Here is a 26,124-nt window from a genome sequence, read left to right on the forward strand (position 1 = left end):
ATGTACGACACTGGAATATGTGTCATTGACTGGCCTGGTGCTGTTACCTTACTCTTATCTTTTCCACAAGATGTTGATATTAGTGTGTAAATATTAGTCTAGCACCTGTGTAGCATTTGTGATAACTGAACCTCATGTTAGCCTTGCCTGGCAAACTTTGCGTTGTGTGCGGTGAGTGTTAAGAGGTGAGTTGCGTGCTGTGTTCAAGTATAATGAAGGTCAGTCAAGGGTTAGAACTGGCTAAGCGTGAAGAAAACCCTTTGCCTTTGTATTCTCATGGGTTCTGATCCTGTGACATTTTGTCTGTTGTCTCTGAAATACTGTATCAGTGTGTGTTGCTCACACTGATACAGTACTAATGCCACTGATTTGTGGCATTAGTACTTCTGAAGGGCAAGGGGAAGCTGGCCTGCATGTCAATCAGAGCTTAGCATTTTGTGCTGAAATGCAGCAAGTGCACATCAACCAGACTAATGGATTTTTTTCTTCCTTTCATTTTTTTCAGTTACATTTGGGAGGGTGTTTATTTGGTCTTTGTGTTTTGTACTTGTATTTTTTTGTAAGTATACCAACCTATTGACTAAAGAGGAAGAAAAAAGTGAAATGAGAATAGAGAAGTGGACTAGGGAAGTGCACCACCAGTGGGTAAGCTTACTGTAAAATAAAACGAGCATTCGGTGTAAATGGCAAATGCGTGCGTGTGTCTATGTGTACGCACAAAAAAAAACCCCAAAAGAAAAACAAAAAAAACCCCCTTGCATTCTCTCTTTCCACTGAGAAGGCAGTGGGCAGATCTACCCAATGCACTTGTTTGTTTGTTGTTATTTTTTATAGGGAATTTAGTAATAATTCCCTTCAATGTTTTTAAAATTGTTATTGAAAGAAGTTTTGATATGTGTTCTGTAAACTTTTGTCATCGTGCCAGAAGTAACTTGAGAACCCCAGTGCATATCAGTGATTATTGTATAAATTCCCTTTGAAGAATACTCCAACCTCACTAGCCTCGTTCCAACTGCTTCTCAGAACAACTATAAACGCTTTGATTCCTGCTGTGTTCAGATAGAGTGTCTTAAAGGGGTCTGAGAGGTCATATGCTGGCCCTTACTGGAACCTTCTAAAGAATAAATACGGTCAGTGTTTTGGTTTGATACTTTTGTGTCTTTTTATACAAGTGAATGAAAAGAATGCTTTTCCTAACTTATTTGGGTGTTTTGTGTAAAATCACAGTGCCTCAGCGCTAGTGCTGGAGTTGCTTGTTGGAGAGGAGCCTTTTATCTCTCCTTTGGCACTACATCATGTGCAGATGTAATCCTCCCTTCAGTTTGCAGCAGCAAGGCAGGCGCGCATGCAGTCACGTATGCGTAGCCTCTCTCTCTCTCTCTCTCTCTCTCTCTCTCTCTCTCTCCTTTTTTTTTAACTTGCTTCATTGAAGAAACACACATTAGCACTACTGTTTCATATATGCCTCACTGACAGGGTGACATGAACAAACACATTAAACATGCAAGGATGCCACACCCATGCTCCGTCTGCTCTGCCACTGTCCTCATACTCAAGTCTTTTTCCTAACTAATCCTTCCCTGCAACAGTGAGAGCTAGCTGCGATTGGTTTGTCCTGTCAGTATTCATGTCTGCCTACATATTAGTCTGACTCGGGGATGTACTGTAAGTGGTATTAATACTGTGTGTGTGTGTCCATCACCATGCAGCATGGCAGGCCATTGTGTTTTGCTGTTGTGTAATGCTCAAGCTTCAAGCTCTTTTCCATGCAGTCTGCACCCCACTCAGGGTTCAGCGGTGTACTACATATGCACGCATGCACTGCAGCAAAACATTAGCTATTTATAGCTCTGACCCACAAGGACAAAAAAAGCTTCTTGTTGAATTGATCTTCTTCTGTGTCATGTCTTGCTCATTCATACCTGCTTTTTTTGAAAGAGCGATGATGCAAAGGTGGGGGAAAAAGTGAGTAGAAGAGATTGAATGATTAGAAAGCAGCAGGGAGTCAAGAGGTTGAAGGAATGAGTCAGTGGTGCAGAATAGGCAATAGAGGGAAGTAGGGAGTGGTTTGACGAGCACGCGGATGTGAATGCTTTTGTATTTTTAATATGTGCGAGAATGCACTTGTAGCGGGAGGTCCTCAAGTAGTTCTCCAGCACTTAATCTAATTTCCAGTTTTACTCATTTCTATAGATTCAGGTGAATCGGTGGAGTCTGTAATACCTATATGTACATTTTCTCCTGCTGCACCTGCATGTGTCTAATCACAGTGGAATAACGTGGGAGAGTTAAAGATGAATCAGTCTGTGAAAACATTCTTTGAATGAATTTTATATAATCTGTTGTTCTTCAGTGTTGTAATTGGAGGCTTGTAGGCGAGACCGCTATGTAGGTGGGGAGTCTACTGTATGTGTTTGCATACTGAGAGAAAATGAATGGGATTATATTGATCTGAGTGGGACAGAGTGTAGCTGCTCAGACAGACCCAGGTGGTTCCGCTCTGCCTGTTTTACAGTCCGCTCTGATTTGCTACGATCAGCTCGACATCTATTTGGTTGAGTAAAACGATCTTTCTGGAAACTGCTGTGACCCTCAGCAGCCGTTAATAACGTGCTAAGAATAGTTTGCAACTTGTCAATCGTTTCTGAGCTCAGTGGTGGCGAAAACAGGGCATGCATACAGCATGTGTACACCCGTATAGATTCGTGTGTGTGTGTGTGTGTGTGTGTGTGTGCTTTTTTTTTTTTTTCTTTATGTGGGCTTGGTGGTCTGTAAGTATGACTCATCCACTGCTATAAATTAACAACAGCACAACAACGACTTGAAGCTACAGAGCTAAAGCTTGATCCTGTACACATGTGCAGTTGCTGCATTTGTCCCTTTTTGTGGGTGGAAATGTGCAACTGTTTAGAAGATAATTCTTTGTGGATATCTAGGGAAGGACTGATGAAGCTGTGTTTTTGAAATGGGGAAAATAAGAATAGCGTTTGTGTGGCTGGACACAGTAGATGTCTGTGGTCAGACTAACTGAACTTTCTTGAGGCTTCCATCTGTCATTTACTCTGACAATACACAGTGTGAACTGCTTGTCACTGCCATGCACAGTGCCATTATGTGAACAGGCTTACATGTCCTCGTACAGTAGGTCTTTGTTAGTGTAGGAGACAAGTGAAAGGGTGGGGGCTCTTATGGATTGACATAGACGGAGAGAAGAAGTGAATAAATATGGAGTTTGAGAGTCAGTGAAACGGGTTGAAGATCAGATTCAAAAGAGAGGGATCTGTAAAGACAGGATATTTCACTATTGGTAAATGAAAATATTGGTTGAACTAATGCATGCAGGCTCAGAACTTGAAAGTTCCCTTTTGTTCTAGCTACAGATTTCTTTCTTTATCTTTTTCTTCCATCCTTTTTACATCTACCTTGTCTCCATTTTTTCTTTTATGCGTCTCTCCCCTGCAGAGGAGAAGCAGGCCGCCAGGATGAAGGAGGAGAATTTGTTTCATCGGAGGTATTCGCTGTGCCCCAGTGCTACCTCCCCGCCCAAAATTGATCCCCGCACCCTCACCAGGAACCTCTCTTATGGAGGAGACAACGACTTCTACAACCTCAGCCCAGGTACAAGGTCAAGATGTCACAAGTGACAAAACGTGATATTTTGTGAAATAGTGGATTCCAGTGTCTGGGAAAGTATGGCGCACTGTGGTGAAACATACTTATGCCATATTAATCAGCAAACCTCAGCTGCTCTTTCTTAACTGCTTTGTGCACTGCCATGCTTTAATTGTTTGTCAGCAAGTTTTTTTCATTTATATGTGACTGTGTGTTGTGGGTTCCCACCAGGCAGTGAGACAGACAGGAACGGTCTCTCCATGCTGAGTAATGAACTTAGTCCTGTCTTATCACCAGGCAGCAAGGTAAGAACTCAGTTCCTGATTGGGCAGGTCCTCAACAGTTGACTATTAATGTCTCATTGGGTGAGAGCACACTGTTGCCTTTTGTGATGACTAGTTCTCTCTGATTGCTCATAGTGGTAGCAGAATGAGACATCTGTGAGAATTTTATCATAGGGAAATCCAGCAGCTGTTTAGGCTTATTTTCAGGGGGTGGTTAACAAATGGGTCACTAAAAAATATAGAAGGAAGGGAAAATTTTACATTGTGTTTAAACAGCACCAACACAACAAGAATAAATATAAAACTGTGGGATTTGAAATCTCAGGCCAGTGGTGGGAACTGTGTCCTTAGGACCACAAGCCATGTATTTGACTCCCAGACCTATTTTGCCCCGGTGCTGTTTATGTTGTATTAGTGCTAACTATCCTATCTGTCTCCGCCCTTATAAATATGAATTAGGAGTGGTAAATAAACATTTCCAGTGGCTGTGGGTAATAGTCCTGTCTCGTCTCCTCTCCTCATGTCGCTTTGCCTCGTCTTGCAAGATTGCCTATTTATATGTGCAATAATTCACATGCACAGCTGCGTCTCCCAACCTGAAGTCACCCCAAAATACTGAGAATCGCCTTCCCCTCGCATGTTGTCATTTACCCTGGATTGTCGTCGTGTACCACATTTGAAAAATGGCTTTCTCTTTGGATGTTACAGAATGCCTGTGTGGGCTCGATGATAATATTGGGTTAGTGCATATAGAACAAGTGGTTAAGTAACTGCACATCACAGTGAAATTGCAAATTACTTACCACTGTGATTCTAATGTCTGTTTACTTCAGTTCACCCCTTGTTGTTTAACCAAGGAAGTTAGTGGGTGTGTGGTCAAAGCGCCACAAATGACTGCCTGCCAAGTTTCCTTGCTGACTGAAAGGGCCACCCACCCCTCTTTACAAACCTTTGAAAACAGTAAAATATTGGGCCGTTCCCAACTAAAACAAATAAGGTTATTTAAACTTTTATTAACCACAGATTTATTTAAACTAAAATCCCTCCCAACAGGATTATTTGTCCATCATTTAACTCTGTCTTTCCTTTCTGTCTTAACTCCCGCCTCCAGTCTGAGTCCAGGATGTTTAATGGTGTTGAGAAGGACTGCCCCTCCCCCACCGAGAAGCTGGCCCGGAAGGAGTCGCTCAAGGTAGAGGTCACATCCTTGCTTGAGATGGTCAGCAGCTGTGTTGACTCATGTGCATGCTCATTTTAAACATTGCAGTATTCAAATATTTAAATGTTTACCTTTGATGTTAAGTCTTTGAATGTTGAATGCTAGAGTTAGTTTGACTCTGCTTCCACCTAGTGTTAAAACTTTGATATCAGTCCTTTGTTCAGTTCTGATCTTTCATTATTGTTTGCTTTTGTTTTTATAATGTTCTAAAGGTCCAAAAGCAGAATTATAGGCAAGAGAAGAAGCGAGCAGCTAAAGAACTGTCCACTGCACTTAAGGACCCCAGCGTCATCATCATGTCCAACTGGTTAAAGGTGTGACACTATTGCAGTAACAGCCAGGATAATAATAACCTTGATGTTAAACTGATGTCATTACATATTGACTTCCCAGTTTCCCTCTTACTTTTCAATGCTCTTAATATTTAATATGCTGCAGTTGTGAATTAACATATTTCATTTTCTTTACTTTATTTAGTTGTACTCTAAATTGCTTCCACTCTCATCCCTTATGCTTCTTTAGATCCGTGGCTCTTTAAAAAGTTGGACCAGATTGTGGTGTGCCTTGAAGCCTGGGGTTCTTCTGATCTATAAGACCCCCAAAACAGATCACTGGGTGGGTACCATCCTGCTCAGTGCATGCAAGCTGATCGAGAGACCCTCCAAGAAGGATGGCTTTTGCTTCAAGCTGTACCACCCACTGGATAAATCAATCTGGGCTGTCAAGGTCAGACATATTTGTAGGTTTATTCTGTCCAATTAAAATTATGTAATCAAAAACAGTTAGATTTTAATTGACAAGTTCACTCAGCATTAGGACAATTTAATATTTTGTGTATTTAGACAGTTAAATCTCATTTTATTTTTGTTTGTGTAGTAATAATTTTATTTGATTTTACTTTGTGTGGGGAAAAAAATCTGTCTTGGGTGACACCTAGTGGTTGTATTAAAAAGAAACTGGCTGTCTTCTATTTTCCTCACCGTAAATGTTATTTCTAAATGATAATTATCTCGTTTAGTGCTGCATAATTCTCATGGCCCTTGGGAGAGCCATTTGTTTCAATTGGTGCAACATGAATACACAACATGAAGCATGAGTCAGTATTTGATCCATATCCTCAGGGTCCCAAAGGAGAGAACGTTGGCTCCATCACGCAGCCTCTACCCAGTAACTACCTGATCTTCAGAGCTGCATCTGAGTCTGATGGTGAGGCATCTGAAGGTGCAGCTTCTTGCATGTTTGATGAAACTATATATATGCAACCAAACTGATCAACCCTTCTTCCCCTTAAAAAAAAAAAAATCTGCTCTCCAGGTCGGTGTTGGATGGATGCCCTGGAGCTGGCTCTGAGCTGCTCCAGCCTCTACAAGCTGACGGCCAAAGCTGGGAAAGAAGGAGATATCAGCACGACTTCAGAGTCCTCCCATATACTGAACCTGCTGCAGTCCACGGCACTCACTGATACAGAGCTGCTGCAGTAAGTCATAAACTCACACAGCTAGATCCACGGACATATGACTGATTTCAGTCTTTCTTTTATAATTTGTTGTTATTGGATCACCGATGATTCCTGTATTCACGCTTTGCATAATTTCCTTAGGCATTAATAAAGTATTCTGATCCTGATTCTGATTGTTGACCATTTGCCCCATTTTGTTTTTCATATCACTGTCAGAAATTCCCATGGTACTCTCACTTATGTGATAAAACAGCTAAAGCCCAAGAACGTCAAATCCAGATTTTATTTATTTATTTTATTTATTCTCTATACATTTTTAACTAGGAGATTTCAAACTGTCCGTTCTTTAAATTATCGTAGTTTTGTAATGCAACTAGGGAAAAAAGTCACTTTTAGTGCACTTGTATGTAATCAACCTTATTTAAAAACTCTGCTAGGCTTATAAGAAACCATAGATTCATCACGATTCACACAACATTATACCAAATACAAATACCCCTGGGTATGCTTGGCTGAACTGAGGGCAGGATCTCACCTTACAGATAAGAGTTTTGCTGGACTAGGACCTGGGGCAAAATAGTGCTCTGTTTAGTTTAGTGTTTAGTTTTTGAATCAAACTGTTTAATGAGCTGCATTTTTCAGACATGGTTTTCAGAGCTACTTGCAGGCAGTGAAGAGACTGGAAATATTGGACTGAGGCAGAGTGAGGCAGATATTATGCATCATCACATGGATGATAAAATGCTGGTTGATGTGTCATTGCTTGGCTGTTTTTGACCACAACTGGGATTTGTGGTCTCCCAAGGGGCGATCGTGGCTCAAGAGTTGGGAGTTCGCCTTGTAATCGGAAGGTTGCCGGTTCGAGCCTCGGCTCGGACAGTCTCGGTCGTTGTGTCCTTGGGCAAGACACTTCACCTACCGCCTACTGGTGTTGGCCAGAAGGGCCGATGGCGTGATATGGCAGCCTCGCCTCTGTCAGTCTGCCCCAGGGCAGCTGTGGCTACAACTGTAGCTTGCCTCCACCAGTGTGTGAATGGGTGGATGACTGGGTGTGTAAAGCGCTTTGGGGTTCCTAGGGAGGACTAGTAAAAGCGCTATACAAATACAGGCCGTTTACCATTACTCTCTTTGGCTGGCTTTTTCCATGCTGTGTCACATACAGCCTCTGTGCTTTCTGGTGGTCAGCTCAGAACAGTGGATGAAGAAACATGGATTCTCTGGAGACATTATTGCTGAATCCAACGTTGGATAACTTCACAATGTTTGGGACAGTTTATTTTTAAATCATCATTGAATCATAACCAAGCAGTTTCCAGAACCAAAAAATGAAAAAATTAAATAGACTTCAACTGTTGTGTAAACTATATTTTAAAAAATAAAAATGTATTTTTGTTGGTGGCAGTCTCTGCATTTAATGTAGATTTTTCTTAGTAAGCAGTGCATTGTGCTATAGGAAAAGTGTGGGCACAACTAATAACGATAATTCTGGCTCATTACCAGCATGCACAATAGCAGGATATGATGGCATGCAGCCATCGTTAGTCCACCCTTGCGTTTTCTGTTGTGACATGTCAGAGTCTGTTGAGCATGTCCTGATTGTGCCCTTCTTTGTGACTCACGTGTTATCAGCCTTTATAAAGCTGGAAAATTGGATTCTGCAAAGTTTTGGCATTTTGCTCGAGTGAGTGGATACAGTCTGACCTTGTGAAAGTGGCTAAAAAAATGCATTTTGATGAGATCTGGGTATAATGGGGAAAAGGGAAGGATACAAATGGTAACTGACCTGTATTTGTATAGCGCTTTACGTAGTCCCTCTGACCACCACCAGTAGGCAGCGGGTGAAGTATCTTGCCCAAGGACACAACGACCGAGACTGTCTGAGTCGGGGCTCGAACCGGTAACCTTCCAATTAATGCCACTCTTTTGCACATGTCTCAACCAACTCTGTATATTTTTTATATATTTTATTTTATTGTTTACTCTATTTAATTTGTAAAATACGTACACACACACACACACACACACACACGCAGAAAAACATATTTAGTATACACATCCAGTAATGCATATACTATTATATATTGTACATATATTTATTAGTCTCAGATTTAGCCAATCTTATATTTTGCTTGTTTTACGTTATTGTATTTTTGCACAACTCTGTTGCTTGTGAAGCTCGCACACAAGAATTTCACTCACATGTACTGTACCAGTGTACCTGCACATGTGATGTGACAATAAAAGTGATTTGATTTGATTACAAGACGAACTGCTAACTCTTGAGCCACGATCGCCCCCACAATTTCCCACAATGAGGATTGTGGGAAATGCCTTCCATTTCCCATTTATGTTGTCAGAGTAACTATGATTATTAGGCATTCTGAGACTTGATCAATGTCTATGAAAAACAGTCATTGGACTTGATAGGCTTAATTTCACAGCTTACACACAATAGAGCGTAATCAGTATAAAACTTTGAGTATTTGCTGTGAAACAAAGCAGAGTTGGGGCTTTTGTATGAAGTTAATCAATAGCTGAAATCATAAGGTGCCCTGTTTGCCGCTGAAATCCTATTTGCAGTATAACTATGTGGTCCAAGTGTGTTTAATTGGTTATGTAGCCCTCATTCTGATCTTTTTGTGTATGGTTTACATCCAACATTAGAAGCCTCACTCCCCCTCACACCTCCCCTTTCTCTTACCTCCTCCCTCCGGACATCCATCCCAGCATTACCTCCTCTCCAATTCCTCTCCCATCCAATCACAAAAGCCCAACCAGTCACATGACTGACAGAGGAGCAGGAAGATGGAGCACAATATGAGCCATACACCACCCAGACAGAGACGGTAGCAGCACAGCCATTGCAGGCATGCACACAGACACACGTATGCACACGCATTCAGGAAGCAGGTTTGCCAGAGTCGAAGAAACAGAGCGTCACCTTTTTTTCTTTTAGGGAGTAGAGTGAAAACATTCACACACGCACACAGGAGAAGAGACAAGGACAGGCTGCATCTGTGATTGGATTTACTGGTGGTGTTTTGATCCTTGAGGAAGAGTTTGTCTGTATGTTTTAAGACTTTGAGGTAAGGAAAGCTTATTTACCTTTGGGTGTGTTTGGATTAATAAGTAACATTAACGTTAGCTGGAATGTGACTGTTCAGGTTTGGCAAACCCTGGGGCATTTTGAACCTGTAACTATCTTTGTTGTTGGACAGGCTATTTCCCTGTATGCTGTGACCACAATCCTAATACTGTATGTTCTTGTGGAAGCTTGCAGCACAATGCAGTTATTTTCCACTGTCCCAACGGTTGCTCATGTTTGTTAGGAAACAAAGCTTTGGAAATTGCTGGCATTGATTTTGCATGATGTAGGACTCTGCAGTCTCACTCCACAGACTTCCACTGTCTGAATTGTAAAATGGCTGTAGGCTGTTCCTTTTTAGCTACCAACCTCATAAATCTCTCCCTCCCGCCCCTCACTCTCACTTCTTCCTCGTTCCTTCTTTGACAGTTCACAAGCTGATGTATGACTTTCTTCTTTTTCGTTTTCCATGTTTTGTTCCCTTTTTTCTGATTAAGTGATAGCAGGTCTGAGGTCTGGGCCTTTTTATTGCCGATTGCAAAATCACACAGCTTGAAAACACTAACTCGGCACAGCATGAAGTTTAAGATGATTATTTTCTCGAGTTAATTTTTGGGTTAGTGTAAGCATTTGCTGCACAGACCATATGTGTTTGGATAGTTGTATGTTGTTTTTGTTCTGTACATGTACAAGTTCTGTGACTGAATTTAACTGTTGGGAAAATGTAATCCTTAACCCTTAAAAACCACTCAAATTAGTTATCTTGGGGGGAATTATGTAGTCGGTAATGGTGTGAAATCTTCAGTCTTAGTCACCAGCAGAATCTGTCTTTCTTGATGTGGGATTTTTGCTTGTATCTGGTTCTCAGTTAGTGAAATGGAGCAGTTAATTGAGAGTGAGGCAGATATTATGCATCATCACGTGGATAATAAAATGCTGTATAATGTGGATTTTTTTTGTTTGTTTGTTTTTCTGTTTTTCCATGTGAATCCGAGCACACACAAATCTGCTGTATACCTAATTCCTCATGCTGTTGCTGCTGACGGCAATAAAAAAGTCAGCGCAGGTGTGCCATAGGACTGAGTGCTGCTGATTTACATGTTTGTAAATGATCTTGTTGGCAAAACCCCAGTGAGTCTAAAAACTCATCGTTTTACATTGTGTGCTGACAAATACTTAGTAGGCGATTGTCCAATTACTTTTGGGCCCTTAAAATTTGTGCACGCTGTTAAAATGCACGTGTTTCATTTGCAGTGGTGCTTTACTGTAATATCCATTGTTGTTTTAAAATGAATGTGCTGAAGCACAGAGCCTACAGGTAGTTGAGTATTGTCTGTATATACAATACTTGCATGTTTATATATTAACTTGTTTGTGCATCTTTATTGTAGCCACGTAAATTCAAACCTAATGTTTAAGGGGTGGGATATGTGGACGTGAGGATTTGTAATCTGGATGTCCTGTCAACCCTTGAGGTCAACAAAGTTATTAACATCCATAGTCTCTAAAGTAGCAGACATACTCATCATAACTGTGAGGAGGATACAAGAGGACATCAGTTAAAAGCCATTTAGAGCTGTAATGTTCTTGGTAGGTAATTTCTTGTTCTTTAGAGACTTCTCCACTAGCAAGGCAGTCATCAAAACTTTGGCTCAAGTGACTTTTGAAAAGTCACTTGATCTTATGCATCATAATGGACAAGTTGAAAGATCAAGCCAGTGAGAAGCTATCAGATTTCTCCTCTGCAAGGGCTATTCAAGAGCCGGCATACAGCAGCGATAAAATGGCTGCTTATCATTATTATTAATGTAGTTGTAACCTGTTTGCTTATCTGTTCACTAGGTTGAATGACACAGTGCTGCTGGGAAATCACCACATGGAGCATGACGGCTTTTCAGATAAATCGGAGCGCGAAGCTCATGACGACTGGGACGCTGCAGCCAATGAGAACGGTGGAAGACTGACGGAGGAGAGCGATGTGGACCAATCAGATGAGCTGTCCCCCGGGCCACAGGCCACAGCCTATGTAGAGCAGAGCACAGAGGAGATGGCTGAGGTGAGGCTGATTGTTATGTTTGCCTTGCAGTTCTATTCGCCATCCTGATTACTTTTCTAATCTTACTTACGCACAACTACCTGCCCTCTGTGCATGTTCCTTTAGGCTGGCGAGGCATCCCAGGTGGAGACTGTATCAGAGGAGAACAAGGGCCTGATCTGGAGCTTGCTGAAGCAGCTGCGGCCAGGCATGGACCTGTCTAAGGTGGTGCTTCCAACCTTTATCCTGGAGCCGCGCTCCTTCCTGGACAAGCTGTCTGACTACTACTATCATGCAGATCTGCTCTCACAGTCAGTAAATCTTAGTGATTTCACTTAAGAACATACAGGGTGTATCACAAAGAATCACCTGATTTCAAAGTGCTTTAAAACTGCAGCTGTTCAACTATAATGATCAAAACACATACTGTTAGAACAAGCATGAGTTTCATGCAGGTAGGTAGCATAACAGCCGCAGTGGCTGCAGTCATTCCAGACATGCTTGCAAAATATGGGCTGAGTTTGACTATAGTACAGACACGTGCCTTGAATCTAGAGGAAGACACATTGAACACCAAGTTTTGTGGTGCTTTATTATAATACCCATTGTACACATAATGCAAAGTGGTGTGTTTGCTTTATATTTAGCCATGTATTTTAAAATTTACTGCACTCTTCTGTTTCCATTACTTACAAAAAATATAGTCTTTTGAAATCAGGTGATTCTTTTTTCCGCATTTATAGATTGTATGCATGTCTTTTTTATTTTTTTTATTTTTGTTTCTTCACTACAGAGCCTCACTGGAAGAGAGTGCATATGGTCGGATCAAGCAGGTGCTGAGGTGGTACTTATCAGGTTTTTACAAGAAGCCCAAGGTAAGCTACGTTCACTCCAGTCAAGCTTATATAGTTCTGTTATCACATTAGCTGTACTGTATGACAAACCTAATTACAAGATGCACATCCATTCAGTGCCTGTTAGAGACTACAGTGACATCTGTTTTTAGAAGTAATGTGAAAGCTTTTCAGTGCATCACTACTATTAAATAAAATGCAGTATGTTGTATACTACAAGCCGGTGATCTTTTAAATAACATTTCACCATGAATCAGAGCAGAATCACTAAAAACTTAAAGCTTCAACTATTTAGTGTTTCCTAAATTTTTAAAGTCTGAATGGACACTCATCAGTCAGTTATAGATTTGCACAACCCATCAACCTCTATCATGTGGCTTTACCAGTACCACTGGAAGATTTTCTAAGTGTTAGCAGTTTTTAGTTTTGTGGGCGCACCATCATCTAACATGACATTCAGTAACGCTTTATTTCTTGGCTGCTTGACAAATGTCTCTGTTCAGGGTCCATTTGTGCTGTAAAAATGTCAGGACGCACTTCCCACTGGTTAGAAATTTATTTCCTCTGTGGCAGCAGAGCTTCTGGGAATCTGAGCCAGCAGATAATGTGTGTCGATTAATCTGGCATTGCTCAGCACATTTTCAGCTGACTACTTTTGTGAAACTGTAGACTGATAAATTCTTGAGAAGCTCTCATCATAAGGCTACCAAACAAAAACTTTGCTCTGCTGCTGGAGTAATTGCATAACATCTATAGAACTGTCTGTTGTAGCTCCCTGGATAAGTGGTGCTGCACTCCATAATATTGCTTATTACGTGAAACAGGACAGAATCAAGTTATTACTTAAGAATTGTGCTCAACAGTAGCATAACAAAAAATTAAAGTAGCTTGATGTTTAATCTGGGAAATAAATCTTCTTTGTTTTGGATGATGCTTAAAGTGACACTAACATTTCTCTGTGTGTCTGCATTTACAGGGTCTGAAAAAACCTTACAATCCAATCCTGGGGGAGACATTTCGCTGCTGCTGGCTCCATCCAGAGACCAACAGCTGCACTTTCTACATAGCTGAACAGGTTAAATCAGACTCGTAGATAAGTGGCGAACCAGAACTGGACATGACTCTTGTCTCGTGTGAAATATCTTGCACAAACACTGTTTCGACAAACACACTGAGCAAACACCTATGCAGCAAGTGTAAAATTAATAAGTGCCAGAGGCAATGTTCCCTCTAATTTTTCATGTGTCTGAGCGAACAAACTCCCTTAGCGGTCCCTTGGACCACTGTGAGCGACAGCAGACGTGTGCACTGTGGTTACGCCAGCATCGAATCCATCCAAGTTACATGGTTTATTAAAATAATCACATTACAGCATTTACATTTATGTTAGGCTACTTTTAATTAACTGCTTTAGCCCACTTGCAATGAAAATTTAAAAAAATCTTATTCATGACCTGTGTAGTATGTTAACACTATTGGAAGTAAAAATAACTTGAACTCCAATTTTGAAAACACAACTTTCTTTTTTCTTTTTTTTTAAATAAAGCTCTGACTTGTATTATGAGTCTGAGGTCTGGGAGAGAGTCCTGTAACTCTCTGTCTGCAAAATACAGTATATAATGACCAATGTTGGGCAATTAATTATATAGTTACTTCTTCAAAAAAGTAACTGAGTTATGCAAACAACAAAGTTTTTTGCAGCTGTTTACCTAAAAATGCAGCCAAGGTGTTTTTTAAACAAACATTTCAAACTATTTACAGAACAATCAGCTGTTCTGCATCAAATTTGATGCCACACAAATTATTTGTGCCACTCCAAAAAATAATTTCTGTCACTATGAGATAAAGAAGAACAACAGTCTGATACCTGCAGGCCTGACAACAGGAGATGTATCACTCCTGTAACACCTGTAACATTCAGCAGTCGCCTCATTGTTCTGACACACACAACAAAACTATTGACTACACTACACACTAACTACACAAGATTTGCGCTAAATGACGCAAATCTCTCACATCTCAAAACACTCCTAAAACTTCCCCTTTCCTAAACAACTAACAACTGTCACTTACTGACTAACACTGCAAAACAGAATTGTTAAAGTTTTCATTTTAATTTCAATTCAGGTTAGATTTTTTTTTTTTTTGTGCGCAACGCAGATTTTCTGTGTGCAGAGACCGTGCCAGCAGTGCGCAATTGCGCGCACACGCAGCTTAGAGGGAACATTGGCCAGAGAGTATCTGACAGTTTTTGCCTCGCTCTGCTGCTCAGATTTCGTTTTCTCTCTCTGTCCTCTGCCAGGTGTCGCACCATCCACCCATCTCTGCCTTTTATGTCTGCAATAGGAAGGATGGATTTTCTATTAGTGGAAGCATCCTGGCCAAGTCCAAATTCTATGGTACAGTCAATATTTCACGATCTAATTCATTTGTCTCAGCCAGATGATCGGTACGGATTCAGTACATGTGTACGGTTATAAAAAGGCATGCAAGGACACCGTCACGATCTGGCCCAGTCTATGAGAAGCATTGTTAACCACATATTTCTCTGTTTTCCTGCTTTTGTAGGTAACTCTCTTTCAGCTATTCTAGATGGCAAAGCCCGGCTGCTATTCTTGAGCAGGGATGAGGAGTATGTCATCACCATGCCCTATGCTCACTGCAAAGGTAATAAATATGCATTACTTTCTACTCCACTAATCGTTCCATGTCCTTGTTGCTATGTTAGTATTAGCAGTATCTTTCCATAATCTTCTTAATACTGCAACATCTCTTTGGAAATAAGTAATATGTTTTCAGTGCCAAAAATTCTATGCGGTGGTAAAGGGTAGAGATGGCACGATACCACTTTTTTATGTCCGATACCGATATCATAAATTTGGATATCTGCCGATACCGATATGAATCCGATATAGTGTTTTTAATCAATAAAACTGTTTTTTTTAATACCTTGCTGCATTTTGTATAAGTTCATACTCAAGTTTAAATAAACAACAACACTAAAGCTTTTCTGTTATACCTGTATATAAAAATTACACTGCACCCAAAATATTTCATAGTTCAGCAATAAATTCAAATTCAAATTTTATTTGTCACATACACAGTCATACACAGTACGATATGCAGTGAAATGCTTACACAACTGCTCGTGACCTAAAGAAAAAAAAGGCTATGAATGAGATAGGAAATACATATGAAAATTAAAAAGGGTAAATTTAACTAGAAAGGAATAAAATAAAATATAAAAATTAAAGTTAAAAATGAAATAACTGTACAACAACCAATTAGAATGAAGGGTAAATTTAACTGGGAAAGAATAAGATAAAATATATAAATTAAAGTTGAAAATAAAATAACCGTACAACAAAATACACAATACACAGTATAGAAATATATAAGAATGTATGAAGAAATATAAATATATATATATACAATAACAGCAGCTGTACAAGTATTAAATGGAAATGAAGAAATATAATGTCCAGTGTTGTGCAATCCACATTTGTAAGTGTCTCGATACTGATACTTTCTATTCTGGTATTTTAAAGAGTACTTAGGAGAAATATTCAGCAACCTAACTAATAGGGCTGCAAACTCCCAGCAAAAAAATAGGGAACCACCCTCTGCCTCATGATGCTTAATCGACATAATCAACTTTAATTTGACGCAGTGTGAAAAAAAATGCACAGAAATAAATTATTTTTCAAGAATAATTAAATAGATTCAACATCTTTCTTCAACAGAATTGCAGACTGCACAGATGGTACCTTCCCAAAGGAAAAAGTACTATAGCTTACTAGGGTATATTAGACTTAATAGTTACTATATACAGTAATGGACTTCTATATATTTTACATAAGATTACATCTTTGGGTGTAAGATTCAGATAATTATTTAATAAAAGCTAGACATTTTAAATGAGAATAAGAAAGAAAAGTATGTCTTTGTGTCCCCTTTCCCCTGTTAATGCCCTATCGGCCCCCCTGGCTAAACTTTGCTAGATCCGCCCCTGCACAGTTACCAGCGTCAGCTACGTAGAAAAAGATCCTCGAGTAGAAAGTAATATTAAATAAATTCTAACAACAGCTTTTCAAGCTTAAACGTGCTGCTGTTGTTCAGCCACTGGTTTCCTCTTTCTGGTGCAAAGTGGGCCAAAAACAAAGAAGAGAGACGGACTCGCGACAGAAAAGCCGATCAGCTGATCATTAATCGGTTTCATGATTAAAGTAATAACAGGAGAGGGAGAGAGAGGCAGTCGCTCCATATATTGGTTGTTAAGCTTAACGTGGGAATGCTTTACAAACATTCAGAGATAAACTTACACACTTGCTTTACTTCTCTCTGGGATCACTTCCTCGGAGATGAAATTATAATTATAAGCAGTTAAATCAAAGAAGATATGAGATGTTAAGTAATTTATAGTTTTGCAGTAAGCACAGATACGGGATCATCTCCAGTTTTTCAAGGCTCAACTTTGTCTACAGATCAGTTGGGATAGTGTGAATGAGTGAGCACTGGAGGATATTAGTGGATCTGTAATGTGCATGGCATCTAATAAGTTGGGTTTCAGAAGTGGAATTCACAAACAAATGACCTGTATTGTCTGAAAATAATACCTTTTGTTGCTTCTGATTTTTGTTCTGCTGTACCACGCTGATTGTAGCCAATTCTGTTTGAGCTCCTCATTCTCACAATATAATTTACCAATCATTGCAACAGCACACACATGACAGGAGGCTAGAACACAAGCTCATCTACCGTGTTTACAATGAAATCTGACCAAACTGACACAATCTGTGTGGGCTGTAAATATTACAGCCATCTGTTCTGGCCAATATGTCTGATGTACTGGAAATCAAATGAAGCTCTGCTTCGCTGTGAGCACGAACTCTAATATGGCAGACAGTCAGAGTTCGAGATGGATGATGGGTGAGATATATAAATCAAGGCAGGTTTAAGTTTTTTATTTTGGGTCTGCTTCAGGATTTTTAAAATTCTTTCCTTCATCTTGTCTCTCAGGAATGCACTCACTGCAGTTGCCTACATGATAAATTCTACCAATAATTTATGAATTTCCTTCTGCTGAACTTGTTGATCTGATGCTGCAATATTGTCTCTCTCTCGTAGGGATTCTGTACGGCACTATGACACTAGAGCTGGGAGGGAAAGTTACCATTGAGTGTGAGAAAACCAAATGCGTAGCAGAGCTGGAGTTTAAACTGAAGGTATATTTTCAGGAAAAAGGAATGAAACATTTGTTTAACTGGTTGTTTTATCTAGTCAGCTGTTTTAGTAAAGGTATTGCATTTTCATTCTGTTCACTTCAGCCTTTTCTTGGAGGTTCTGGTTCTGTAAATCAGATCAATGGAAAGATCTTTGTCGGAGAGGAAGTACTGGCCACTGTTGATGGACACTGGGTAAGAACCTTAATCCTCTTGATCTCGTATGAAGTCTAAGGAGCTTGAATACATCTTTCAGCATCATTTGCTACCACACACACCACTCTTTAGCAATTAGTAATTAGTAATACTCTGTAGTACAAAATAGATAATCATAGGTTTAGGAGCAGCTGGAAGGTGCATAAAGTAAAGGATCTAATCTGTATTGCTCTCACAGTGGCTTTGAGCATCAAAAAGCAAAAGTAAAGAAATTCAGTATTGTTATTTTGTTTTCTAGATGACTTTTTGGGATCTTTTGGGAATAGTTTCCAGTAGTTTCCAGGTTGGATTGAAAATAAGGGCAATGTCTTTTTATGTAGAGTCTTATGGATGGTTGTGGTCAATTAACTTTAAAAAAAAACGTTAAAAGGGCTAAACTTTTGTTCAGGACAACGAGGTATTTATTCACGAGAAGCGCTCAGGCCAGCAGGAGATTTTGTGGAACCCAAGTCCAGAAATTCGCAGCGGTCGCCTCAAGAGACAAGTGGTCCAGTTAGACCAGCAGGGAGAATTTGAGTCCGAAAGGTAAAGCACAAAGATCATCTGTGTTAATTGTTAATTTGAGTGTTATTGAGTCAACAAATGCAAAACATTTGTGCTAGCATGATAGCTGATAACTGTAATAGTGGCTTCCATTTAACATGTGTCAGTGACCCAATGCTCAGAACCTTTAACTGCAGACGTTATTAGATATCCAGACGAGGTTGTGGCTGGGATGTCATTATATCTCATTATACACAATTGCTTTTGACTTTTTAGTGACAATTCATTGGCCAGTGTGTTTTCCCCATTTGCATCTGATTGTAATATGCTCTTGGCAGACTGTGGCGGCATGTGACCAGTGCTATCATGGATAGGGACCAAGTGCGTGCCACCCAGGAGAAGTTTGTATTGGAGGAAGCTCAGCGGAGAGACACCAGAGAGAGAGGAGACAAACCCTGGCTTCCACAGCTTTTCCATCCGCACTCTGTCACCTCTGAGTGGACCTACAAGCACATGGAGTATGAGCACACTCTCTCTCTCTCTCTCTCTCTCTCTCACACACACACACACACACACACACACACACACACACACACACACACACACACACACACACTAGGGCCTTTTTTATTCAGCTTATAAGTGTAGTAAAAGGTGACCTGTGAAGGAAGGGGTCAGAAATGGTGTGAGAATAAATACTGATATGCCACAATACATGTCACTTGAAATAGTCAGGTGCTGAAAGCTGATAACAAACATTTATATTATATATAATGAGAGTAAGAGTATTATGAGGTATATAATACAGGACACCAGTACTGAAACTGGTACAGGGGTTATTGGTCAGTCACAGGTTGTTGCTAATTACTGTAATAAACTTTACAACAGGAAAAAAATCAAATGAGTCACTGTGATCTAGCTCACCATATCTCAGACATGACGCAGTACTGCAGTTTATGGTTTATTTATAGTATTTATAGTCCTTTGGTTGTTGTTTCACAAATGCTTTCATGCACGCTCATGCATATCTCCTTTTGTAATGAATACGATGGTTGGGGGCTGCAGGAAGACCTACAAGCACTGTGGTATCAGCAAGTGGGGACAAGCAAACAAGGATGTGAGGAAGTTTAAATTCCACTGGTTTATTTTTGCAGCACGCGACCGTGGGAACCTGAGCGCTGTTTTGTTCAGTTTGAGAAGGATGGCGTGATTCAGACGCAGGAGAAAAGCCAGAGACAACACAACGGACTCTCCTACAGTCACAGCTGGGCCAGTCAACAGAAGGTTAAACTGAAATATTTACTGATGAGCCTTTCACTGACATTTTATCAGAATGATCTCTGAGCTTCTTTCTTCATACTCATACTTTGTTGCTGCAATGTCACTGACAAGCGTGATAAGCTCCTTATTTTTAGCCACTTGATATTCATTGCAGTTTATCCAGATAGCCAGTGTTGTGTCAGCGTGCAGTATGCTGGGAATTTTCCGAATTGAAGTTTGTTGCACTTCTCCTCTCAGGCTGAGGTTAACGGGAAGCATAGGAAGGCGAGCAGTCAGCCGTCTAGCTGCAGCCAGAACACTGAGAGCAGCAGCACTACGCCGGAACCCACACATGAGTCCTCGGACAATGAAGGTGAGGTGTATGTGACCCCCTCCCCAAAATAAAATAGCTAAATAAATCTAACCTTCTGGTGTCTTATCATTGGTCTCTTGTCTGTTATGTACCTAGGCTATTCTAATCAGTGTGCCCGGTGCAGTAAAGAGATAAAGGACATTGCCATGTTAGAAGCTTCCATCACATCTATAAAGAAGACACAGCAGGATATCCAGAGGTGAGAGTAAACCAACTACTATTTGGACTGATTGGGACCTGATGAATGTAAAAACAAAGAATGACCAGATTTTTTTTTTTTTTTTTACTGATTTTTCTTTCTGAGAGAAATGAGATCCACATATGAGGACATTCATTTAAAATTTTGATAGAACAGTGGCAGTATAATGTCCTCGTAAGTGGATATCAGGCCCTTGTAGAGCAAAATTTTGTATTTTGGTCTAAACAACCCAAATTGTGATGTCCACATATGTGGACTCCAGGTCCTAGGAGGTTAAGTTGTCGCAGATAAACATAACAAAATAAAACCGGTACCAAAAAAAAGAAGATTTATTCATAACACACGGGAAAAGACCCAGGGAAACAAACCATAAATTTCACAGAGAGAGCCTCAAATCCCGTGGCCTGGAGGTTGGGGACCACTGGCATATAGGACAATGGGGAGAGAGCAGGGCAGTGACATAAAGCAAAGAGCCTGGGATAGACTGGAACCTGGGCCCCTGCATTAGCCTCTTTGCATAAGGGACACCATATGCCAAGCCCATGTTAATTATATCTGGTCCCCATCTGCGAGGTTGTATAATTAAGAGAAAACAGCCCTGTAAAAAGATGTAAGCAGATTGGTTTTGAAGTCATTTGATAATAATAATGGATTGGATTTATATAGCGCTTTTCAAGGCACCCAAAGTGCTTTACAATGCCACTATTCATTCACTCTCACATTCACACACTGGTGGAGGCAAGCTACAGTTGTAACTACAGCTGCCCTGGGGCAGACTGACAGAAGCGAGGCTGCCATTTCGCGCCATCGGGCCCCTCTGGCCAACACCAGTAGGCGGTAGGGTAAAGTGTCTTGCCCAAGGACACAACGACCAGGACAGAGAGCCCAGGGATTGAACCAGCGACCTTCTGGTTACAGATGTGCTTCCCAACCCCCTGAGCCACAGTCGCCCCATGAGCCACAGTCGCCCCATAGTAGTAAATGAGTAGTAAATGTACAGCACAGTGTAATTGACTTTGCCTTTACACGTAACACAGCTTAGTCACAACATGTCATTAGACTGTCTCAGATAGTAACAGGTTTAAACTGTAGCAACCAACATATACACATCCACGGGAAAAAGAGAGGAAATGAGAGGGAGCACTATGTTTGTGAATCAAGTAAATCACCCTCTACCTGGTATCATCTCAAAAAAATATGTGAGCAAAATTCCACCTGGTCAAAAAGCCCAGGAGGCCAACAGCTGCGATCCACCACCAATCCTCCCGAGAGTAAACCAGCTACAACACATGTTACAAAGAATGGGAAAGAGACCCGGTCACACATGTCTCATATCAACTACAGCCTGAGAGCCAGTGCTCTCTGAAACAATGTGATGCAAGACTTAAGGCAACAGAGCTCATAGCAGTGATTAAGAATCGGTGAGCTGCCTTAAATAAACACAAAAGCGATGTATAAGATAAAAAAAAATGTTAACAAAAACCGCTGAATGCTACAGGAGACCATCCAAGGAGCTCAGGAAGTGATGAAACAATTTATGTTCGGATGAAGCTGTAACTCATCAGAAGCACACGTGCATCCGAAGCCGCTGCAGAACTGTTTGCACAGTTAATTGAAAGGTTCACGTAAATGCACACGATACAACGCAGCTGACTGGCAGTGATGTGTGGGGAGCAAGCTGCTGTTCTGGAAAACATTAATGTGTTGCTTGGCAACAGTCTAGTCCCAGTCCAGCTGTGTAACTATTTGTGTTAATGGAGTCTAATATTTGCTTTAATAAACTATTCTTAAGTTTCACTTCTTAGTGTTATCTAATGAATCCCACGTACAGAACTGATGTGTTCCACCTACTCCAATCAAACATTATCAGCTTATGATGATAATATTATGTTTTCTGTTTTTTTTATATTGATTTTTACAGTAAAATCCAAACATACACAAGAAATTCTTAAAATAAGAAAGAACACAGTGGTAGGAGTTATGTTTTACTGGTGGTGTTTATTTCTAATGCGACGACGACTTTAAACATTACAGCTTAAGTGAAATTAATTTTAACTTACTAAACTTCCTCTAGTAGTTGCAATTCCTGCAGTATAAAAGAGACTGCAGCATATTAGAACCGGGTATTAAGAACAGTTCCACATGTTCTCCATCACTAAATGAGTACATGCAAATTACCATGGTGATTTAGCCAGGAAAAGAGAGCCACTTTTATGGCACAGAAACTGAGATTTTATGCTTGCTAACCATTAGTTTTGTTTCGTGATACACCTCTCTGGAGCACTCGTGTAGATGTTTATGTACTGACAGATGTAGTGATGATTCAGGCACAACAAATAGCTGTAAGCATAGTTGTCTGTGATATAGTTTAATTGGAATTAAATGCTGGAAAAGTGCATTTATGCTTGTTTTTAGTAGGTGTTTGCATTTTCATTCATTGTTATCATATTTAGTTTTTGGCTTGTGACCCTTAAAACATATGCAGGATGTGACTAGAGCGACTTGGGTGTTCCTAAAGTATTCAGAAACTAAACACAGTTAAGCAAATGTTTAAGAAAAAAAATCATTAAATGAATATGTATTATTTCCGACTTCAGTCACCCTGGGACATCTTGAGAAATGTAGGCTGGGATTCATGTTGTTTTTATGAATTCCTGTTGAAATTCGTTCAAACAGTTGTTGATCCTGATCCTTCTCTTCCTGCAGGAACCTGGTGGCTCTGAGTCGTCAGATGGCTCGTCAGAGGACAACAGACGACAGCGTGTCGCTGACAGGCCGTCAGTGTCTCATCCTCTGCGTTCTGCTCCTCTCCCAGCTCCTGCTCAACTACGTCTTCACCTGAGCCAGCTCCTCGAGGAAGGAGTTTCCCCACTGGCACTGATCTGGCATCGGAGTCCTCTAAAAAGCACAAACTCTAATTAACAGAGGAGGGCAGGGACCTCAGATCAGTGCTGGGAGGGCAACTTTGTCCCTTTCTTTTCACTTCAAGGAGCCTGGACCTTACAGCAATAAACACAGCCACCGCCTGTCAGTCATCAGCAGAGAGAAACGGCACCCCCTAGTGTAGCCAGACTGAAAGAGCACCGGCACCCAAGCACTTTGGACAGGAGAGGAGGACTGAAGGACGAGCACGGTTCAGAAGATTTCAAATAAAGGAAGAAATGTATGACTGAGAATAGTCTGAGAATGATTTAGTAAGAACAAATGACAGAGAGGATGTTTCACCATTCCTTAGTGTCTTTTATATTCCCCTGCAATACTGTTTATCTGTGAGTGTGCCTGTACACGTGTTGTCTGTACCTACAATAGGCCCTTTGGGCACAGGCAGATCACCACTTGGACTTCTTCTTCCCTAACACTCCAGATTTTTGGGCCTTAATGCTGAAGCCAAAATAAGAAAAAAACAAAAAACAAAACAAAACAAAAAAAACCAACCAGAAGAAATGCAAATGAAGAAGGAAACTCTTCTCACAGTGCAATTGTGTGTTTTGTATCGGTGTACACTAAAATGCACTCCGTCTTGTCTGCTATTGATCATGCATTTACCAAAACAGTATTTATAATCCGAAAGGACAAAGAGTACTTGTTTACAGGCAGCACTGCTTCTGTTTGTAGGAAGGAGAATTGGAACGAGGCAGGGCCGAGAGCCAAACTGAGTGTCTTTATATTTGTGTGCCTGTAGTGAAGTAACTGAAGGGATGATAGGACAACACCTATTGGTCTAGACCATGACACTAGTTTGTACAATCAGTTACATGAAGAAGCATGGAGAGGATGAAACAGAGGGAGTAAATACAGAGAGAGAGGAAAACATAACTAATACTTTGGCCTAATAGAAGGGGTTTGTGTGTGCATCTCGGACTTCAACATGTTCAAGTGACTGTTTTAGATGTAAACACTTAGTAATGAGTTGTTCTTTTTTTTAATCTTTTAATCAGTTTGTATATATTTGTCAGGCCGTCTATTTCAAAAAGAGATTTCAGAATGTATTTATTGTGTGATTAACTTTGATTTTCCTAATCTAAATCAGCTTGGACGACAGAGACCAGGGGTGACAATCGATCTCCCGGGGCTTGTGTAGGTTTGTCATTTTGTATATGTATTTGTGTGAGTGCATGTATGTGTGTGTGTCCGTGTGATGGAGCACACAAGAGCGAGGACGCCTGTATGGCCACGCTAAACCAAGCCATGTCTGATGTTGATTTTTTACTGGTATATTAGTCCTTGAATTTGAGCCTCATCACCAGTACCAATCGGCACAGCAGGAGATGACGGACAAGCAGAAGAAGGAAGTCGACTCTTTGAATGCTTAATTTGTTTTTCTTTTCATTACTATCCTCTTTTCTACACTGCTGCCATGTTGTGGGATTCTACATGCCAGATTTTTTTTGTCATATGGAACAATGTGATGAAAACATGATGATTGCCTGTTTTCATTCATATCTATTGACTACTGTAGCATTACAGTAAAATGTTTTAACCCTGCCTCTGCTTCTACCTCTCGTTAATATTTAAAATCATATCCAGTGATATTCACAGTGTTGCAAAATAGTTTTCTTTGCAATTCTCCCACTAGAGGGCGATGTTGATGTAGGTAAATAAATTTCAACTGGGACTGTATCACATTTGCAAAGCAACTCCCTTTTATGTAACTAGGCTGAGCTGTCAGCCTGATAAATCTTTTAAATGACGGTGGAGTGGGGTCCTTCAAATATATAAAGCCTTTTATTCGGTCAGGAAAAGGCAAATTGTGATGCACATTGTGAGCGCAGCTCCTTTAATTTGTTACTGTAAAGCATATTTAAAATGATGCATCTCACCACAAATCAAAACCAAGGTCTCAGTTTCATCTTTAAGAGATTTCTTTGCTTCATTGTGTTTGGGAGGGGTACCAAAAACTTTGGGTCGCATCTGTGATAGTAACTATGTTCAGCCCTGAGCTCAGGCCTGAGAGTACAACTTGACGAAGTAGAAGTCTTTAGCTAGAAACCACGTGGATTTATATCTCTGCCACAGTGAAGTCAGTTACCCTCTCCAGTGAGGGTACCTGAATTGTTTGGGGTTCAAGAGGCAGGACTATTAAGCACTACTAACATAAAATCAATGTAATTTTTTTTAAAAACAAACAAATATCGGAATTACTTACTTAAAGGAAACTACGTTTGTTAAAATAGTATGAAAATACTAATACTGCTGTTGTGGTTACTGCTCAGAAATTAGTTTGATTTCTTCCGTTCGAATTCACTGCACATAATGCCAATTTAAAAACAAGTCTCAGTTGCTGGACAAAACAATTTGGTGTGCCTCAATGTGAAATAAACTTTTTGTCAATAATAATAATTATATCCATTTAAAAATCCCCTTGTTTGATAAGCCTACATCTAATTGTGCTGTTATAGCCATTATATTCCATATAGTACAATTTAAAAAAAAAAAAATAATAAAAAAAAAAAAAAAAATAGTGTCCTAATGAATTTCAAACTTTGAATCTGTGCTGATAATTTATTTTTCATTGTAGATTATTTGCTTTTTTTTTTTTTTTTTACACATACATGGAGCTTTTGGGGAATCGGTGTATTGTTTAAACCTTAGTGGACACTTATTTGGTGAGACATATCTATCTAAATCTATACCTTGATATAGATATAGATATATCTATATAATTAGTCTCAGGATGTTTTACCAATAGTAATTACTAACCTCTGGGTGCCCCTCCCTAAGCCTGGCTCTGCCAGAGGTTTCTTCCTGTTAAAAGGGAGTTTTACTTTCCCACTGTAGCCTGTAGTGCTTGCTAATACATGGTCTTCAAATTGTTGTGGTTGC

At 40.2% G+C, this 26,124-nt stretch overlaps 1 protein-coding gene across 3 annotated transcripts in view; it reads left to right on the forward strand.

Moving 5' to 3' along the window:
• Positions 1–24,786, forward strand: part of osbpl5 (oxysterol binding protein-like 5) — a 46,916-nt gene extending 22,130 nt beyond the window's left edge. Inside the window, exons 1-22 of one of the 3 annotated variants that reach the window (XM_086298160.1) lie at positions 3,202–3,307; positions 3,463–3,618; positions 3,844–3,917; positions 5,008–5,088; positions 5,328–5,429; positions 5,638–5,841; positions 6,237–6,321; positions 6,430–6,592; positions 11,502–11,715; positions 11,821–12,005; positions 12,488–12,569; positions 13,525–13,623; positions 14,851–14,947; positions 15,117–15,215; positions 17,676–17,773; positions 17,876–17,965; positions 18,375–18,511; positions 18,808–18,987; positions 19,624–19,753; positions 19,988–20,102; positions 20,199–20,301; positions 23,008–24,786. In XM_086298160.1, coding sequence (XP_086154286.1) covers positions 3,483–3,618; positions 3,844–3,917; positions 5,008–5,088; positions 5,328–5,429; positions 5,638–5,841; positions 6,237–6,321; positions 6,430–6,592; positions 11,502–11,715; positions 11,821–12,005; positions 12,488–12,569; positions 13,525–13,623; positions 14,851–14,947; positions 15,117–15,215; positions 17,676–17,773; positions 17,876–17,965; positions 18,375–18,511; positions 18,808–18,987; positions 19,624–19,753; positions 19,988–20,102; positions 20,199–20,301; positions 23,008–23,143 — 2,610 coding nt within the window. In that variant the 5' untranslated portion in view covers positions 3,202–3,307; positions 3,463–3,482 and the 3' untranslated portion in view covers positions 23,144–24,786. Of the gene's footprint in view, positions 1–3,201; positions 3,308–3,443; positions 3,619–3,843; positions 3,918–5,007; positions 5,089–5,327; positions 5,430–5,637; positions 5,842–6,236; positions 6,322–6,429; positions 6,593–11,501; positions 11,716–11,820; positions 12,006–12,487; positions 12,570–13,524; positions 13,624–14,850; positions 14,948–15,116; positions 15,216–17,675; positions 17,774–17,875; positions 17,966–18,374; positions 18,512–18,807; positions 18,988–19,623; positions 19,754–19,987; positions 20,103–20,198; positions 20,302–23,007 lie in introns of those variants that run through there. The other 2 variants (XM_086298159.1, XM_086298158.1) reach the window with 2 other exon arrangements.
• The last annotated feature ends 1,338 nt before the right edge of the window (positions 24,787–26,124 follow it).

Source organism: Aulonocara sp. 'chitande type north' Nkhata Bay, linkage group LG7 (assembly GCF_057382095.1).
Source record: "Aulonocara sp. 'chitande type north' Nkhata Bay isolate Kocher_YH1m ecotype deep benthic linkage group LG7, A_spYH_male_GT1.1, whole genome shotgun sequence".
Classification (NCBI taxonomy): domain Eukaryota; kingdom Metazoa; phylum Chordata; class Actinopteri; order Cichliformes; family Cichlidae; genus Aulonocara; species Aulonocara sp. 'chitande type north' Nkhata Bay.